Source organism: Littorina saxatilis, linkage group LG9 (assembly GCF_037325665.1).
Source record: "Littorina saxatilis isolate snail1 linkage group LG9, US_GU_Lsax_2.0, whole genome shotgun sequence".
Taxonomy (NCBI): Eukaryota; Metazoa; Mollusca; class Gastropoda; order Littorinimorpha; family Littorinidae; genus Littorina; species Littorina saxatilis.
The window spans coordinates 47956539-47976940 of NC_090253.1; the positions used below are offsets into that span (position 1 = coordinate 47956539).

The 20402-nt window shown below is 43.8% G+C and overlaps 2 protein-coding genes across 2 annotated transcripts; one reads left to right on the plus strand and one right to left on the minus strand.

Annotated features, from left to right (window-relative positions):
• The first annotated feature begins 996 nt into the window (after positions 1-996).
• Positions 997-13596, plus strand: LOC138977233 (G-protein coupled receptor GRL101-like). Its single transcript, XM_070350138.1, has 4 exons — positions 997-1098; positions 6498-6663; positions 8454-8875; positions 11304-13596. Exons 1-4 carry the CDS (start codon positions 997-999, stop codon positions 13386-13388), a joined length of 2775 nt encoding a protein of 924 aa, XP_070206239.1. The 3' UTR covers positions 13389-13596.
• Positions 13597-14849: 1253 nt separating this feature from the next.
• On the minus strand, positions 14850-18827 carry LOC138977234 (uncharacterized). Its single transcript, XM_070350140.1, has 2 exons — positions 16663-18827; positions 14850-16535 (listed from the first exon to the last, which is right to left on the minus strand). Exons 1-2 carry the CDS (start codon positions 17893-17895, stop codon positions 15531-15533), a joined length of 2238 nt encoding a protein of 745 aa, XP_070206241.1. The 5' UTR covers positions 17896-18827; the 3' UTR covers positions 14850-15530.
• Between the last annotated feature and the right edge of the window lie 1575 nt (positions 18828-20402).

Here is a 20402-nt window from a genome sequence, read left to right on the forward strand (position 1 = left end):
ATTATGATGATGATGAGAATGATGATGATGATGATGATGATGATGATGATGAGGATGAGGAGGAGGAGGAGGAGGAGGAGGAGGATGATGATGATGATGATGATGATGATGATGATGATGATGATGATGATGATGATGATGATGACGACGACGACGACACATCTCCATGCGTGTTTTTACACTTAGTGAGTTTTTGTTTTTGTTTTTGTTTTTTTTAAATCTGTTTCAAAGGTTAGAGGTCTGGTGTGGACGGGACGTGACGATACAAACCGAAGACTGGGCGTGGCGTCATTGTGACGTATCTAATCGGCTTAATCCTGTGCTCAGGCCAATTGTGCTTAAATCCAATTACGTCACCGTCAACTTCATTAGTTGGTTTTCCCACACGGAGCCTGGGTTTAGGCTGAAGTTTACTTTCCACAAGGTATTTGGGATTTCATAATTATTTCAGTGTATTGAATTGTATTAATGCATATATGCTAAACATGTCCGAGCAGTATCGGTCGTGTGTGTGTGTGGAGGGGGGGTCGTGTGTCTGTGTATGTGTGTGTGTGTGTGTGCGTGTGTGTATGTGTGTGTATGTGTGTGTCTGTGTGTGTGTGTGTGCGTGTGTGTGTGTGTGTGTGTGTGTGTGTATTGCTATTTAGTAGAGAAAATAGCGTTGTTGTCATAGAGAATGCAGAACAGTTCCAGGTGTATTTACAATATTTTTATTTTCTTACATACCTTACATACCAACTTTTTTGTTGTCTTTACACCTGTTTCTTGTCCCGTTGTGCTCTCACACCGCCCCGTCCCTGCTACTTCCTTAACGGACATTGCAGTGACAATCTGATAAATGTATTTGTACAAATCACAACAGCAAGGGCTGTTGGTGTGTGGTATGTGTCCAAGTATAGGGTTGTTTTACCCCATGTATAAGCCTGGCCAGATGATGAGCCGATCTGCCTTGACGGGAAGGACAGCGCTTCCCCCCCCGCCCCCCCTTGTCCCAATATGCTTTCACACCGTCCCGTCCCAGTACTCACTGCTCCATCCACACCTGAGTTTGGATCCGCTGCCAGACTTGTCGACTTTACAGACACTCCAGGGCAGGATGTCAGGTCGCTGCGGTGGGCTACCCTCTGAAGATGACACTGCCCTGCTGCCGAGTCACTTCGACTGTGTTTAGTATTGGTCCTGTACGTTCCTTTTTTTTTTTTTTTTTTTTTTTTTTTTTTCTTTTTTTTTTTTTTGAACCTCAGTTACAATATGACTCGCTACGAGTATGATACTGTGAGCGAAGCTGAACAGTTTAAACGTAAACAGAATGGGTTATAAATAATAATAATATCATTCTTTCGTTTAAAATGGACAATCTTCGAAAATGTACAATATTTTCAATCAATTATAATTTAGCTATAATTCTCTCCGTCAACTGGCATTTGCACACTTTCTCTCTTTCTCTATCCTCTCTCCCCATCCTCTCTCTCCCTCCCCTCCCCTCTCTCCCTCTCTCTATCTTTAATCGTCCTCTCTCTCTCTCCCCCTCTCCCCCTCTCTCTGTCTCTCTCACCCTCCCTGCCACTCTCTCTCTCTCTCTCTCTCTCTCTCTCTCTCTAGTACTGTGAGCGATGCTGAACAGTTTAAACATAAACCCTACCATTCTCTCTCTCTCTCTCTCTGATACTGTGAGCTATGCTGAACAGTTTAAACATAAACAGATAGGGTTATAAATAGCAATAATATCATTCTTTCGTTTAACATGGACAATCTTCGAAAATCTCTCTTTCTCGCTCACTCTCTCCCACCCCTCCCTCCGCTCTTTCTCTACCTCTCTCTCTCTCGCGCCCTCCCCTTGCCCCCCCTCTCTCTCTCTTCCTCTCTCAATCTCTCTCTCTCTCTCCCTCTCTCTCCCTCTCCCCCTCTCTCTCTCCCTCCCTCACTCTCCCTCCCTCACTCTCTCTCTCTCTATTACCATGCTTGTGTTTAAATGAATTAATAATAATGATATATTTTGCTGTTCGTCATAATTGTTTTCATCATTGGTTCACCTTAGTTAATACATTGACATTTGCAACGAGTCATTTACAATAGCATGATAGTACTGGGTTTCTCAGTCAAAAAGCCGAATGGAGAGCTCTCTTTCAAATATACAATTTGGGTCAAAGCCTTCTCCGTATTTGTATATACTTATTGACATTTTTGCAACAAGCAGAATAAAGTTAATATTTCTTATAGTTTGGTCCTGTTGCTTGTTCGGTTGGAAACCAAATAAAACGTCAGTTTCTTTTAATTTTATCTGTGAACCTGTTTTTATATAAATTTGCTTTTCTACGTTCTTCCAAAAAAGTGATATTCTTGGGCATTTAAAGAAAAAATGTTCAATGAAATCAATATCTCCACACAGACTACAGCGATTGTTTTCACGTTTTTTCATTTTGTGTAGTAAGATATTAGTGGGGTAGATATTATGCAATATCTTCCAGTGAAGTAGCCTTAGTCGCTCTTCCTTGGTGCAGTTGTTTGCTATCATCCAATTATTTCTTTCTATTTTATAGTTATATTTATTCATCCAAAAATGTATTGAGCAAGGAGTATTTGCTTTTTGTTTGGTAAGTAGTGATCTAAATTTTTTGGGAGTCCAGTTTTTAAGAGATTGAGGTTCTAGAGAGACAGTCGCTTCTTGAGTTTGGTTATTGTCAGCTCGCAATGATTGCGCAATGAGCGCGGTTCGCATTGCATTATAATCAAACAGCAGAGCAGGGTAGTCCCCGATTTTTTCTGCAATACGTGCAAGTGGTAATAATCCCTCGTCTGTCCATATATCTTGGACGTAATTTATGTATGCATTTGTCCATCTCTTGAAGAACAGAGGTCTGTTTCTGTACATTATCTCTTTGCTATTCCAGAGACAGGTATATTTGAATTCAGTATTGGGCAGGTATATATTTCTGAATTCAAGCCATTTAATTAGACATGATTTCCAGAATTTAGATTTGACTTTTTCGAGTCCTAAAAATGTTTTCGGATTGGCAGTAGCATTGAGGCAGCAAAGGTTTGTTCCAACTTCATTAAAGATGTAGGTTGGTATTAATTTCCATTTGGCAGATGTGTCTATTTTTAACTGAGTTATCCATGTCATCATAAAGGAGGCTTGCATATCTATTATGTTTATCATATTACAACCTCCATTCTCCCCTACGTTGCACATTACACATCTTTTTACCTTTTCAAAGGCTCGCGTATTTGTGTACTTCTTTTTCCATAAAAATCGAAATAAGATTGTATTTACTTTCTGTAGGATAGTGGCTGGAGCACTTAAAGCTTGCATTGGGTATACAAATTGTGAAATCAAGAAACTTTTTACAATACATAATTTGCCTGTGATACTAAGGTTTCTTTTAGACCATATACTTATTATTCTTTCTATTTTTTCGATTCTTACCGACCAATTCTCATTTATGTCTGATGCAGTGACATCATTTTTAAAGATTATACCTAAAATCTTTAGTTGTTTTTTCCATTTTAAGTCACAGAGATGTTCTCTGCTGTCCTTTTGAGATCCTAGCCACATTGCTTCCGTTTTGTTTTTATTAATTTTTAGTTGTGATATTTTCGTGAAATCAGTGACAAGCTTCATTGCATTTTCCAGATCTTGTTTTCCTTGTAATAGCATGCTAATGTCGTCAGCGTACATTGCTAATTTTATCATATCAATTGAGTTGTTAGTCTCTATCTGGGAGCAAGGTAATCGAAGTCCGTGTATGCTTGGATCGTTTCTAATCTTTATTGCAAGAATTTCCAGTCCGAGAATGAAGGCCATTGGCGAAAACGGGCAGCCTTGGCGAATTCCTGTCTCAATCGGGAATGGTTCGGAAATCCAGCCAAGGTAGTTAATACTACTTTCGGTCTCATTTGTGAGAACTTTAACCCAATGCGTAAAATTCTCGCCAAATCCGAATTTTCTGAAGGCCCATAGCATGAATTCCTTGGAGATAGAGTCAAATGCACGTGTATAATCTAGGGCCAATAAAATACCGGGTTTATTTTCATTATTCATATGTTCAATTACGTCATCTATTAATCGGATAATATTACTCGCTTTTCTACCCTTAATGAATCCCACTTGATCCTCTGAGATCAAATCACTTATAACATTCGACATCCTGAGCGCAAGGCATTTTGCTAATAATTTATAGTCTGTATTTGTAAGGGAGATGGGTCTCCAGTTACACAAGTTATCTCTTGTGAGGTCTTTTCCTTTATGGATTAAGGTTATAATAGCTTTTTTTTGTGAGGGAGACATTTCTCCTACATGAAAGGATCTTTGAATCGAGCCTACTAGTAGCTCTCTTATTCTCGACCAAAAGAATTTAATAAAACTTGTAGTCACTCCGTCACATCCTGGTGAAGAACCATTTTTCATTCTTTTTAACGCTTTAAGAAGTTCTTGTTCAGTTACTGGGTTTTCTAACGCTTCAGTTTGTTCTCGTGTCAGTTGTGGGATATCAGCTTCTCCTAAAAAAGTATTAGCCTGTGCCTCTGAGAAATCATCGGTTTTCTTAAAAACGTTTTTGTAGAATTTAACTTGTTCTTGTAGGATATCGCTTTGGGCGGTGACTGTGTTACCTTCTGTAGTTTGCAGTTTATCCATGATCTTCATGTTGGCTCGCATTTTTTCAAGCCCAAGAAAATATCTTGTGTTCTTTTCTCCTTCAGCAATATATTTTTCCTTTGATCGCTTTTGGGCGCTTTTTGCCTCATTTAATTCGTGGAGTTCTAGATTTTGTTTAACCTGGCCTCTGTGAGTCATAAGGTGTACATCATAAGGGTTGGAAGCCAGTTTTTTGTCCGTTTCATTAAGCTCTTTCGTAAGCAGGGAGCGTTCGGAAATTAATTTTCTTTTCTTTTCTTTACCATAAGCAATACAAAATTCTCTGATTTTAATTTTACATAGGTCCCATCTTATTTGCGGATCCATATTATCGGTTTCGATAACATAGTTCTCAATTAAACTGTTCATTTTTATAACAAAATCAGGGTCATTAAGATGATTGTCGTTGAATTTCCAAAAGGAGGGTCCTCTTTCTACTGGGGAGATGCAGTACTTCAGTCGAATTAGTCGGTGATCGGTGTGTGCCATCGAGATATTTTCACACTCATAACATTTATTTAGAGCAAAGTCGGAGGCAAGCATATAATCTAATCTCCTTGCTATAAATGGAAATTTTGTTGACCATGTGAAATCTTTCTCTTCTGCGTGTGAAAGTCTCCAGACATCATTTAAATTGGAATCAATTACCGTCTTATTAAATAGCTCAACGTCTTTAGCATTATGTTTTCTACCACTGATAATATCTAAATTATTATCCAGCACACAGTTGAAATCCCCGCAGATTATCTCGTTATTAGAGTTTTCTTTACAAATATAGACATCACGAAAAAATGCAGCTTTTTCATCTTCAGCATTAGGACCATATACATTAACAATGTGCAAATTATTCTCCTCCAGATGAACTTCAATCGCAACAATGCGTTGAGTGCTTAGGGTGCAGTTCACTTCATATGGAAAATGTTTACGTACGAGAATTACTTGTCCTTTACTGTGGTTAGTAGCCGTACTGTAAAATATTTTCCCTCCCCATTCCAGTTCCCACTGGATAATGTCGTTGTGCGTTATATACGTTTCTTGCAAACAAATTATATCGTAGCGTTCCTTTGAAAATTTATAAAATAATGTTTTTCGTTTTATTTTATTTCTCAGACCACGGACATTTAATGAGCAAATATTTAGATTGGCCATTTTACTGTAAGTAGAATAATGAAGATACTATATATCGGATTAATATCGCAGTCCATTAATCTCAGTCCGTAAGACAAAAGCAAGGTCGCAGGGAGGAGGACAGAGGGACAGTACGTTCCTGGCCAGGGACACTGGCACCGCTACCTACTGAGCCTCCTACTGACGACATTGACTGCGCTTTTAACTATGACAGAGAAACAAATATTTACTAACTTACATCATATAAAAGACATGTTACTAAAAACAAGGAACATTAGATGTCGTTTTCAATCACATATACCATGTCAATTAATTATTGTCTACGGTGTGTCTTGTTTCTCTAAAGTCTTGCGTCGGTCCCGGAGAAAAATAGAGGTTACAGATATCACACACACACAACCACACGCACACACACACACACACGCACACACACACACACACACAACCACACAACCACACGCACACACACACACACACACAACCACACACACACACAACCACACACACACACACACACACCGCACACACACACACACAACGCCCCCCCCCCACACCACACAGACACACACACGCACAACGCCCCCCACACACGCACAACGCCCCCCCCCCCACACACACACACGCACACACACACATTCTCTAAAGACCGACATGTCAATATTTTAGTAGTTTTCATTTCATCTTTGAATAAACGTTCCGTAAAATGACCGTTCTCCTGTTTTGATTCCGCCAGAAAAGCCTCTCCCCGCAGCAAGTGGGCGACAAGTGGAACTGCTCTGGCAGCGAGTGGCCGACCTTTCGGTATCACGTGCAATGCAACCTGCTGACAGAGTGTGAGGGAGGGGAGGACGAGGTCAACTGTAACTACACGCGCTGCGCTGACGAGGGCTTCTCTGTCCGTCAGTTGTTGTTTATATGTGTGTGTGTGAGGGGGGGTGGGGGGGAGGTGCGTGTGTGTGTGTATGTGCGTGCGTATGTGTGTGTGCGTGCGTGCGTGCGTGTTTATGCATGTGCGTGCGTGTGTGTGTGTGTGTGTGTGTGCGTGTGTGTGTGTGTGTGCGTGCGTGCGTGTTTATGCATGTGCGTGTGCGTTTGTGTGTGTGTGTGTGTGTGTGTGTGTTAAAGCTTGCAAAGCACAATAACAGTGGTGCGTTTAACAAACCAAATGTATCCATGCCCCTTCTCAAGTCATGCTCCTGTAAAACAAAAATGTTTACATAACTGGTCTGCTTGCTTACATTAAAGATACCGGTAATATTTAAAGTATTGTTCTCAGTATAGGAACTATTAACTACTGTCTTAGAATTTGCCGTTTGAGTGCGTTCAACTCCTTTTCATTAGAATATTTTCTCATGTTTTTGTTGTTGCACTTGTTACTTTTAGAGGGGTGGGGGGTGTGGGTGGTGGTAGGGGGGGGTATTATTAGGGAGATGGCTTTTCAGATATGTTAATTCCCTGCACATGAATGCATTGACCGTTCAGATAGCCGTTGAATCGTCGTTACTTGATGCTTGTTGTGTTTCAGATAAAAGCTGCTATGTCTTAATTCCTGGTTCCAAACCTCGCGACGATGATTTACCCGCTATCGAAGATATGAGAAGGAAGTGTTCTGCGATTGGAGCGGAGTTAGCCAGTCTAAACACCCCGCGTGAAATGCATGACGTCATTTCGCTAGTCAGGGCGTATCAAGCTCTCAACTTTATTGTGGGTATCTCAACTAATCCAGACTTACCTGCTTTGTGAGTAGATGTGTTAGGTTATTTTCTTTGTTCTCAAATCATTTTAAGAAGCTGACACATGGTGATATGGTATATCTGAGTTATCGTCAAGAAAGATGGTTTTAGTGTTATATGTATTTGTGACCCTCCACCACGAAATGAGTCGCATGTCACCTCGCGCTGTTCTGCGCTAGGCTTAATATATAGTCCGGGGAGTGTCTGGTAACAGTGTGAGGGTCACCTTAGTCACAGGCTTATAACTCAAACAGTTTTTGCTCTTTTCTAAAACGGTTTTCACCACTGGATAGAGCATAAAAAACTCTTTATGAAAATGTAAAAATATGAAAATCATGCAATGGTGACATGCGACTCATTCCGTGGTGGAGAGTCACATTTGAGCATTTTCTTCAATTTGCAACGACTTTGCAATTTGTGTTAATGAATTAAGCAATTGTTTTAGCGGCTCAAAGTATAACAACTTTCCTAAAAATCAAGCAAACGAGCACAGGGAACATAAGACAACACACGCAAAAATACATAACACACACAGACAGGTAAACGAATTTAACGAATTAAGGTAGACGAATTAAACAGATAAGCTCTCACACAAATGCAGCAAGAAAACAACAACAACTGAACTGTATGTGTACGCAGATATCGGCATGCTCGTATTTGGGAGGATCAAACAGTTGCCTACTTTGCCTCCTACAAAACCACACAAAGAATGTGCACACGTTTCTGTTTCGGTCTGTTGCGCTATTTCACACTGCAGGACGCAGACGTCAGCGCTGGAGTGAATGACGACACCATTTACTTTGACCTTAAATCCTTTTACCAGAGTTCAATGACTAACATAACTGAAAGTTATTCATTTTTCGTCATTCATTTCATGCCAAAACTACCTTCGGTGCAACAGCAGGTTGAAAACGCATATCAACCGGTTTTGTGCGAAATGTTTTCAAATGATGCAGAGACGAGGAGCAGAATCACAGAGCGTGCCATACCACCTCCACTGTCCATCGTGTTGAAAGAGGTACTGAACAACCCGTTGCCCATAGCAACCGTCACGTGTCCTCGAGGTCACATGACCCACTGCTTTTTGATCGCTGACACTCACAGCTCGTGCTACACAGCAGAGGGCCTTGCTTCTGAAAGTGTCAGGTCGAGTTTTGCTCCTTTGAGGTCTAGCCCAAGGATGGAGTTGTCTTTCTCGTGTCCAGTGTCGAAGACAGCTCTTCCAGAACTGTTTGTGTGTGCCGATGGCAGTGATCGCGTGGTGTACACCTTGGTCTGTGATTACAGACACGATTGCCATGACAACAGTGATGAAGACTTCTGCGTCTTTCCTCCTTGTACGGGCAGCACACCTTTCTCGTGTGGAGGATCACCACAGGTAAGGACACTTTCGATCTGCCAACGTTCATGCAGTCTGTATACACCGAAATGGCTTTTCTTTCTCGTGTGGACGATCACCACAGGTAACTACACACTTTCGACCTTTCAAAGTGAATTCAGTCTGTGTGGAGAATACTCACAGTAAACGAAACGTTGGACCTGTCAACACTGCTAGAGCCAGTCTGTATACACATGTTATAGCTTTCACTTTTCTTTTTTTCTTTCTTTTTCAAAGGCAATTTCGGAAAGAAAGAACTGTCAAATGGGGAACACATTGAAGAGCAATTTCAGTTTTTAGCAATACCATAGCAGCAGACTTTATTCTTGTAAAACAGGCTTATTCTTTTTAAAGTGCTACGAGAAATGTGTGACTCCTCCGATGAGAGACACCTCCCTTAAAAGAACACCTTCTCTTGTCCCTGGGTCTATCACCTCTACCCAAATATGCCTGTCATGACAGCTAGGCCACCTGCATTCTGGGCACATTTTTTACATTTAGTCAAGTTATGACTAAATGTTTTAACATAGAGGGGGAATCGAGACGAGGGTCGTGGTGCGTGTGTGTGTGTGTGTGTGTGTGTGTGTGTGTGTGTGTGTGGTGTATGTGTGTCTGTCTGTCTGTGCGTGTGTGTGTGTGTGTGTAGAGCGATTCAGAGTAAACTACTGGACCGATCTTTATGAAATTTGACATGAGAGTTCCTGGGTATGATATCCCCAGACGTGTTTTTCTTTTTTTCGATAAATGTCTTTGATGACGTCATATCCGGCTTTTTGTAAAAGTTGAGGCGGCACTGTCACACCCTCATTTTTTAATCAAATTGATTGAAATTAGTGTAAAACAATCTTCGACGAAGGCCGGACTTCGGTATTGCATTTCAGCTTGGTGGCTTAAACATTAATTAATGACTTTGGTCATTACAAATCTGAAAATTGTAATTAAAATTATTTTTTATAAAACAATCCAAAACTAAGTTTATCTTATTCTTCATCATTTTCTGATTCCAAAAACATATAAATATGTTATATTCGGATTAAAAACAAGCTCTGAAAATTAACAATATAAAAATTATGATTAAAATTAAATGTCCAAAATCGATTTAAAAACAATTTCATCTTATTTCTTATCCGTTCCTGATTCCAAAAACATATAGATATGTTATGTTTGGATTATAAACACGCTCAGAAATTTAACAAGTCGCGTAAGGCGAAAATACAATATTTAGTCAAGTAGCTGTCGAACTCACAGAATGAAACTGAACGCAATGCCATTTTTAAGCAAGACCGTATACTCGTAGCATCGTCAGTCCACCGCTCATGGCAAAGGCAGTGAAATTGACAAGAAGAGCGGGGTAGTAGTTGCGCTAAGAAGGATAGCACGCTTTTCTGTACCTCTCTTTGTTTTAACTTTCTGAGCGTGTTTTTAATCCAAACATATCATATCTATATGTTTTTGGATTCAGGAACCGACAAGGAATAAGATGAAAGTGTTTTTAAATTGATTTCGACAATTTAATTTTGATAATAATTTTTATACATTTAATTTTCAGAGCTTGTTTTTAATCCAAATATAACATATTTATGTGTTTTTGGAATCAGAAAATGATGGAGAATAAGATGAACGTAAATTTGGATCGTTTTGTAAATTTTTTTTTTTTTTTACAATTTTCAGATTTTTAATGACCAAAGTCATTAATTAATTTTTAAGCCACCAAGCTGACATGCAATACCGAAGTCCGGGCTTCGTCGAAGATTACTTGACCAAAATGTCAACCAATTTGGTTGAAAAATGAGGGCATGACAGTGCCGCCTCAACTTTCACGAAAAGCCGGATATGACGTCATCAAAGACATTTATCAAAAAAAGGAAAAAAACTTTCGAGGATATCATACCCAGGAACTCTCATGTCAAATTTCATAAAGATCGGTCCAGTAGTTTAGTCTGAATCGCTCTACACACACACACACACACACAGACAGACACACACACGCACATACACCACGACCCTCGTCTCGATTCCCTCCTCTACGTTAAAACATTTAGTCAAAACTTGAAAATGTAAAAAGAATAGGGATATAGAAAAGCGTGCTATCCTCCTCACCGCAACCGCTACCGCGCTTTTCTGGATTGTTAATTTCACTGCTTTTGCCTCGAGCGGTGAACAGACGATGCTACAATTGTACGGTCTTGGGGAAAAATGCAATGCGTTCAGTTTCATTCTGTGAGTTCGACTGAGCTTGACTAAATGTTGTATTTTCGCCTTACGCGACTTGTTTTACTAGTGCCAAGGGTGTCCTGCCATCACAGACACCTCTGTTCAAACATTGTAATGTGACTGTTGCCTCTCTAGTATGTTTTCTTTCACCATGTGCCATACGATCTAAACAAACACAGCAATCTTAGTATTATATCCTGTCTCTGGTGTGCAGTGTTACCCTGTACACGAACATTGCAATGGTCAAGAATGGTGTGTCAACGGAGCCGACGAGAGGGATTGTCAAGTTGATTTAACGGATGGAGGAGGTACCCCACTACTGCCACCCGCCATTGTGCAGTTTACAGTTTCTGGTCGTCAAGAGTTTTACCCCATTGAAGCCATAGAACTAGGCCATCAGACCATCGGGGAAGGCTCAAATATGTCAACTGAAAGCCTGTCAAAGAGAAACACTACACTCTGTCCAGAGACCCACTTTCAGTGCCCAGGTGACGGCTACTGTTTACCTGTCTTCGTCAGGTGCAACAGTGTGTTTGACTGTCCAGGTAAGGAGGACGAGGCAGGGTGTGAGGACGCAACGTGTGCAGGTTTCTATCGTTGCCGAGGATCACCTATATGTCTGCACCCTGCCCACGTGTGCGACGGCATATTCCAATGTCCGCAGCGCGACGATGAACTGATGTGTAACAAAACCTGCCACCCCAATTGTTCCTGCTTTGGTCTGGGTTTCGTCTGCACCGGCCACTTCCCCGCTGAAGAATATCCTGAGCTGAGATACTTGGACGCAGCTTACAGCAAGATGACCCCAGAAGGACTGACAATGAACACAATGTTGGTGTTCCTGAGTCTCTCTCGATGTGAGCTCTTAGCAATGCCGTCTGTGTCGTGGCCAAACTTGCAGACCTTAAATGTATTGGATAACGCAATTTCAGTCTTAGCAGCTGACCATCTGACCCTCATGCCTAATCTTCGAACGCTTGTTTTGGCGAACAATCCTCTGAAGACAATGTTTCCTGGAGAACATTCTGTCAATATGTCTTTTCCGAACGTTTTGCATCTTGATTTATCACATGCTCCTTTGATTCAGCTGGACGTTGGCGTGTTTTCGCCTTTGCCCTCTCTGCGAACACTTAATTTGTCGTCTACTGGAGTACAATGCGTGATTGGAGAAGGTTTTCGGACACTGGCCAGTCTGGAAGTGCTTGACATGAAGGGTTGTCCCGTGTCCCAATTCACGCCTAATATCTTCAAGGGTTTGGAGTCGTTGCGTGAGGTGTACGCTGATAATTCCAAGCTGTGTTGTCCTGCAGTGCTGCCTGAGCGCTTCAACCCCAGAGACTGTCATGCACCATGGAGCGAGATATCCTCCTGTGACGCCTTGCTACGTTCAAGTGTTTATCGCGTCTTTCTCGCCTTCTTTGCAGTCATGGCCGTTGTTGGCAACGTGAGCAGTCTTCTACTACAAGTCCGACGACACAGAGGCAGCGAAAGAATGTCTGGGTACACCGTCTTCGTCCTCCACCTGTGCGTTTCCGATTTTTTTATGGGAGTTTACCTAGCTGTGATAGGTGTGGCAGACATGATGTACCTGAATAGCTACCTGTGGGAGGACACGGCCTGGCGATACAGCGCGGGGTGCAAAGTGGCCGGGTTCCTGTCCTTGTTGTCGAACGAGGTGTCTGCCCTCATAATCTGCCTCATCACGCTGGATAGATTCCTCGTTGTCTGTTTCCCCTTCAGCGTCGTTCGCTTCAAGCTCTTCTCGGCTCAGCTGGCCTGCGGTGGTGTCTGGCTGCTGGGCGTTGTGTTGGCTGCTGTCCCTCTGCTGCCCTTCTCTTCCCACTGGCAGCTCTACAGTCAGACAGGCATCTGCATGCCGCTGCCTCTATCCCGCAAAGACTTTCCTGGCCACAGCTACTCCCTTGGCGTGCTCATCATCTTCAACTTGTTTCTGTTCGTTGCCATCGCGGCGGGGCAGGTAGCGATCTACAGCGCTGTTACGGCCAACTCCATGAAAGCGCAAGACTCTTCCAGAAAGCAACGGGACATGACGATTGCTCGTCGTCTTATTACTATCGCTGCCACAGATTTTCTCTGCTGGTTTCCCGTGGGGTTGCTGGGTCTGATGGCTTCTGCGGGCATCCCGATTGCTGGCGAAGTCTCTGTGGCGATAGTAGTGTTTGTCTTACCCCTGAACGCAGCCATCAACCCTTTCCTCTACACTCTCAATCTTTTCCTGGAGGATCGGGAGCGGGCTAGGGAAGCCAAACTCTTAAAACTGTTAAAATCGAAGCTGTAGACATCCTGATATAAGAACCCAGGTTCACAGCAAAAGTCTCAGGGCTTGAAAACATGAATACATGCATGCAGGGAACAAACCATTGGGTAGCGCCGTATACTGTATGGCAGCTCGCTTTCCTTAGGGAGAAAGCAGCCCGAATTTCCATGAGGGTAACCTCACAGGACTAAAAGAATCTTATCATTATCTTATCCTTATGCTATCATTCTACTAAATCATAGGGTCATTAAGAAAACTGTCGCGACCAACCTGATAGGTAGGACCTTAACTTCTCACACAGAAGGAGTCAGGAACTCAAGTGGTAAAGTTCAACAAATGAAGACTTTATTGCTTCTAGAAAATAAAGGATGAGTGGATGAGAATGAAAGGATGTTGATGAAATGATGGGGGAATGAACAAAAACTGCTGGGCTCTGCTCTACTGCTGCACAAAGAAAGTTAGTGATGACGATGATGATTGATGACCAGGAATGAAGGGTGGCGGCAATGATGATAATGCAAAAACATCATGTCAACACAATTGCACATCAACATACATGTGGTTAAGGCAACGACATACATAAGGCCACGCACACATGTGAGAAAGCAAAAATAAACAACACAACTGTCACTTTTGTCAATGAAATACTAAGGTAGCTGAATGTGCGACAATGCCACCCGTACGGCCTTAAAGGTGAGTGCAAACGTGTTCTTCACCAACATATCTACGCCGAACTCGGGTTATAAACCCTCGAGCAATGACTGGCGCGTGTTCAAGCTAGAATGACATGTGAAAGTTACTTCCCTTTAAATGAGCCAAGATGCGAATGGCGAGTGTGACGAACGCCAACTAGATGCTTGCGCTGATGACACGGAGTGAGTGCAAAGATGATGATCTCCCCTGCCTACCCCCTTACTGCAAACGTTGAGCAGTAACGTTGAAAGGGGTTAGACAGACGAACAGACGATGAAACATCTCCCCCTCCTTCTACCCCTTTACTGCAGGCGTTGAGCAGTACCGACGAAGGGGGAAAGAGAAAGACGAACCGACGCTGACGATAGACGATGGCCTCCCCTGACCCAGTGCGCTGAGAACGACGAACAGCCTGCACTGTCAGGGAAGCAGTGACGGCGATGATGACAGACGAGTAGATGACAGATGACAAGACGATATCGGCGACGGCGAGGACGGCCAACGACGGGCAGCGGGACTCCAGACGACAATCTCGCCCTTGTGACGAAGCTCCACGCAGGCACCCTTTTCAGTTCGCAGATGAGGCCGTGCTCGACAAATAAATGAAAGAAAACCACAGGCCTATAAGGCCATAATTAGAACACATGGTACTCAAATGCGAAATGATTCACAAGGCAAAAAGAGTTTAGCCAACAAACAAAACAGAGGTCACTCCATAATATTTACACAAAAGCTAACTGGAGTGTGTGACCAAAAATCAACCTTACTGTCACTTTCAAGTCTTGCAACTTTAGACTCATTTCACAAATTCATGTAACATTTTCCAACCAGAAAAACACGCTTATTTCAGAGCATGGAATGATAACCAAAATGAGCGTGAATGACAATGAAGGGGGAATGAAATAAAGTGAAAAGGCCATGAGCTAAATTCTACCTCCCTTTTACCACCCTCCACTCGACCTACAACACAAACTAGAGACCAAAACACGTGGACAACAGAAGACATTTACACACACAAAAATACTCACATGGAAGAACCTCTATCCTTCCCCTGGTGAATATTTCCCTTTTCACGGCAAAGCCGACGTCAACAATAATGTTGAAAACTTGACCGGGTTGACATGAGTCACACCACGTACTTGGGCCGACAGCAGTCGCGCCACATTCCAGAACACACAATCGAGGTGTTACTGCTTCCAAAGTTCTTTGGCTTCTGCCCCGAATCCCGTTCAGCGCTGAGCGCAGACGACAGGTGAGCGCTAGCGACGCACCAAATTCACGTGCTCCCCGCAATGCGGTCACGAACACGGACACACTACACACCGCGGCTGGCGGTTTGTCGATTTAGAAACTACCCGCAACCCATCTCGCGACATATCCCCCCACCAAGACAAAACTACCAGTTTTGTAATGAATCCAGAGCGAGAATGTTGCAGGAACACAACAAAGAACTTGAACGCGAAGACAGATCTAGGACATTCTACGAAAACCACGCCAAGAGGCGGGAAGAATGGGTCCAACCAAATCGACTGCTACACGTTTGAAAGGTTCATCCATCAATGGCATCTGTTCCAGCGGGGCCTTCCTGACGACGCCTCTGGGAACTGTGCGTTGACACACGTCGCACGACGCACAATATCTTCTCACGTCGGCACAAAGTCCAGGCCAATAGAAAGTTTGCCACACTCTCTCCCTAGTCTTTTTTGCACCGAGGTGTCCAGCTATAGGGGAATCATGAGCCAACCGCAGAACCTCTTGTCGCAGCTGCTTGGGGACAACCAACTGACTGTATGACCCTGCCGGTCCCGAAAATGCCCTATAGTACAGAGACTTCTTCTTCACGAAATGGATAGTGCCATCACCCGAGCCAAATTGTTTCCCATTCTGGGCATACTCACGAACTTTCTCCAAAGTGTCGTCTTGAGACTGCATCTGGGCCACTCCTTCTGGTCCTGTCTGACCAATCAAAGGCTTAGAGACGGGAAGAGGTTTTCCAGGAACCCGTTTCTTGCGCACCTGCGCCCTAGTTTCTACTGCGCCCTCTTCAGGATCCTTGCTGTAGACTGGCACCCGAAACACCTGACCCGTTTCCATCTCTACATGGTTGCCAATAATAACTGGGAACAGGGGATTCTCCATGACCAGGGCAAGTGCTTTTCCAGCAAAGAATGGGGAAACTACATCGACAACAGCAGTGTCACAGACAGTCTGGTAGTTGGTGGAGGCGAAGGTGACATTCTGTTTCCTCCCAGTCAAAGCGCCACAAGGGACAAGGCTTGCATCAATGATCAGAGACTCAGCGCCCGTATCCCTAAGGGCAGGTACCTCAACTCCATTCACCTGGACTGTACACCGAGGCTCAAAATCCTTTTTATGACAGGACTCGCAAAGAGAAGGCACACCACCTGAAACAACTTTCCCTGGGAAACTGACGACCATACCCACCTTCTTACAGTCTTTCTTCAGATGTCCGCGCTGGAAACACTTGAAACACAGACCTTCTTCCTTAGCTTCTTGGATGGTCTTACCTCCCTTGTTCCCCTCCCCTCTTGTGTCTACACCCGAACCCTCCCCCGGATGGGTTTAAGTTGGTAGGGGCAACCTGAGGTTTTCTGACGCCCTTCTTTGCTTCAATCACCACGTCTGCGGCTTCTGCCGCTTCAACCACATTTGCAGGCTTACGCTCCTTGACCTTGACCATTAAATCAGACGACAAGGTTTCCATCAGCTGTTCTGTCAGGATTACGTCCTGGAGGTCCTCACCTTTCTCGAAATTTTTCTTGCACAGGCAAACCCACTTCTTGAAATAGCTCTTAATCCTGACAACAAACTGGGCAAAAGTTTCGCTTTGTTCTTTCCTCGACTCTCGAAACTTTTTCCTATATCCCTCTGCCGTGAGATTAAACCGCTTCATGAGCGCATCTCGGAACTGGTCATAGTTCCCTGCCTCCTCCGTTGGAAGTGTAAAGTACAAGGACCTAGCTGTACCCCTGAGCTGAGGCAAAAGCCGAGCTATCCATGTCTCCTTCTTCCACCCTTGGGTTCCAGCGATCCTCTCAAACTGGTCCAAATACTCCTCAATGTTGTCCTTGTCCTCCAAAGTCGGAATCTTGACTCCCTTTATGGTCTTCTCCTCTTTCTCCACTCTCGCTTTCTCTCTCTTCTCCTCCCTCTCTACTCTGGCTCTTTCCCTATCGGTTTCATGCTCTAACATGAGCTGCCAGAACTTCCGTTCTTTCTCCTTCTCTTCTGCCTCCTTCTCTTCACGACGCTTACGCTCTTCTTCTTCTTTCTGCTCACGGCGACTACGCTCTTCTTCTTCTTTCTGCTCACGGCGACTACGCTCTTCTTCTTCTTTCTGCTCACGGCGACTACGCTCTTCTTCTTCTTTCTGCTCACGCCGACTACGCTCTTCTTCTTCTTTCTGCTCACGCCGACTACGCTCTTCTTCTTCTTTCTGCTCACGCCGCCTACGCTCTTCTCTATCCACCTGCAAAAACTGCAAGAGCACAGCGCTGGTGTCCACCTGGGGAGAAGGAAACTGCGGAATATGGTGTTTGAGTTCAACATCACCTTTTGACAGCGTGACAAACCCCCCTTCAGCTTGACCAGGCGCAGGATAGCCGCCACTTTGTCGAACAGTACGATCATCAAACAGCTTACCTCTACCGCGCCCCCTTCCCGGTGAAGACGCTGACCCCAGCATACCCCGAGGTGTAGTATGAAAAGGAGGTCGAGGCTGCCAGTCCTCCTGCCCATGTCCTGCTTGCACCTCTTCAGTCTGACTTGCCGCTCTTTTCTCAGCCATGGCCCTGGACCGGGTGAGCATTGACATAACACAACCAACAGCACTCTGAGCAGCCTTTCCTGAAAGCAGGTCAAAAGATACTGCGTTGTGCCACAAGTGTGACACAACCGCGTTCAAACACGAAACAACACAAAGACAAACAATGACGAAACAAAACAACCTAACACCCAGAACAAAACCAAATGAGTTCCCGAGCGATATGAAATTTGGATAAATCCTGGCAAGCTCGCCAATGTCGCGACCAACCTGATAGGTAGGACCTTAACTTCTCACACAGAAGGAGTCAGGAACTCAAGTGGTAAAGTTCAACAAATGAAGACTTTATTGCTTCTAGAAAATAAAGGATGAGTGGATGAGAATGAAAGGATGTTGATGAAATGATGGGGGAATGAACAAGAACTGCTGGGCTCTGCTCTACTGCTGCACAAAGAAGGTTAGTGATGATGATGATGATTGATGACCAGGAATGAAGGGTGGCGGCAATGATGATAATGCAAAAACATCATGTCAACACAATTGCACATCAACATACATGTGGTTAAGGCAACGACATACATAAGGCCACGCACACATGTGAGAAAGCAAAAATAAACAACACAACTGTCACTTTTGTCAATGAAATACTAAGGTAGCTGAATGTGCGACAATGCCACCCGTACGGCCTTAAAGGTGAGTGCAAACGTGTTCTTCACCAACATATCTACGCCGAACTCGGGTTATAAACCCTCGAGCAATGACTGGCGCTTGTTCAAGCTAGAATGACATGTGAAAGTTACTTCCCTTTAAATCAGCCAAGATGCGAATGGTGAGTGTGACGAACGCCAACTAGATGCTTGCGCTGATGACACGGAGTGAGTGCGAAGATGATGATCTCCCCTGCCTACCCCCTTACTGCAAACGTTGAGCAGTAACGTTGAAAGGGGTTAGACAGACGAACAGACGATGAAACATCTCCCCCTCCTTCTACCCCTTTTCTGCAGGCGTTGAGCAGTACCGACGAAGGGGGAAAGAGGAAGACGAACAGACGCTGACGATAGACGATGGCCTCCCCTGACCCAGTGCGCTGAGAACGACGAACAGCCTGCACTGTCAGGGAAGCAGTGACGGCGATGATGACAGACGAGTAGATGACAGATGACAAGACGATATCGGCGACGGCGAGGACGGCCAACGACGGGCAGCGGGACTCCAGACGACAATCTCGCCCGTGACGAAGCTCCACGCAGGCACCCTTTTCAGTTTGCAGATGAGGCCGTGCTCGACAAATAAATGAAAGAAAACCACAGGCCTATAAGGCCATAATTAGAACACATGGTACTCAAATGCGAAATGATTCACAAGGCAAAAAGAGTTTAGCCAACAAACAAAACAGAGGTCACTCCATAATATTTACACAAAAGCTAACTGGAGTGTGTGACCAAAAATCAACCTTACTGTCACTTTCAAGTCTTGCAACTTTAGACTCATTTCACAAATTCATGTAACATTTTCCAACCAGAAAAACACGCTTATTTCAGGGCATGGAATGATAACCAAAATGAGCGTGAATGACAATGAAGGGGGAATGAAATAAAGTGAAAAGGCCATGAGCTAAATTCTACCTCCCTTTTACCACCCTCCACTCGACCTACAACACAAACTAGAGACAAAAACACGTGGACAACAGAAGACATTTACACACACAAAAATACTCACATGGAAGAACCTCTATCCTTCCCCTGGTGAATATTTCCCTTTTCACGGCAAAGCCGACGTCAACAATAATGTTGAAAACTTGACCGGGTTGACATGAGTCACACCACGTACTTGGGCCGACAGCAGTCGCGCCACATTCCAGAACACACAATCGAGGTGTTACTGCTTCCAAAGTTCTTTGGCTTCTGCCCGAATCCCGTTCAGCGCTGAGCGCAGACGACAGGTGAGCGCTAGCGACGCACCAAATTCACGTGCTCCCCACAATGCGGTCACGAACACGGACACACTACACACCGCGGCTGGCGGTTTGTCGATTTAGAAACTACCCGCAACCCATCTCGCGACATAAACCCTTCGACACACTTCACTCGAATGTTCACTAAAAAGACCATACAACATAACAATATAAAAGCTGCGTAAAGCCACATCAGAGCATCTAGTCAACCTGACGTTACAACACTTCAAGATCAACACAAAACACCCCGGTTTGGTCATTCGAGAATATTAGGTCTGGTCTCCCTTAAGCACGTGAATTACATAGGACCCATTGACTTTAATAATTCATATCTTTAAAGTAAACATGACATATGTATCTAAATATGTCTGGATTGAGGGAATGATAATAAAATAATACAATGTTGTCATTTTTCTAATTTTGTTTGTATCTAATTTCAATTAATTGTTAAGCTTAAAAGTAAAGGTGATCCCATAATATATACCGAGTCTCTCTCTCTCTCTCTCTCTCTCTCTCTCTCTCTCTCTCTCTCTCTCTCTCTCTCTCTCTCTCTCTCTCTCTCTCTCTCTCTCTCATATCAATCAAATCAACACAACGTGTTGTA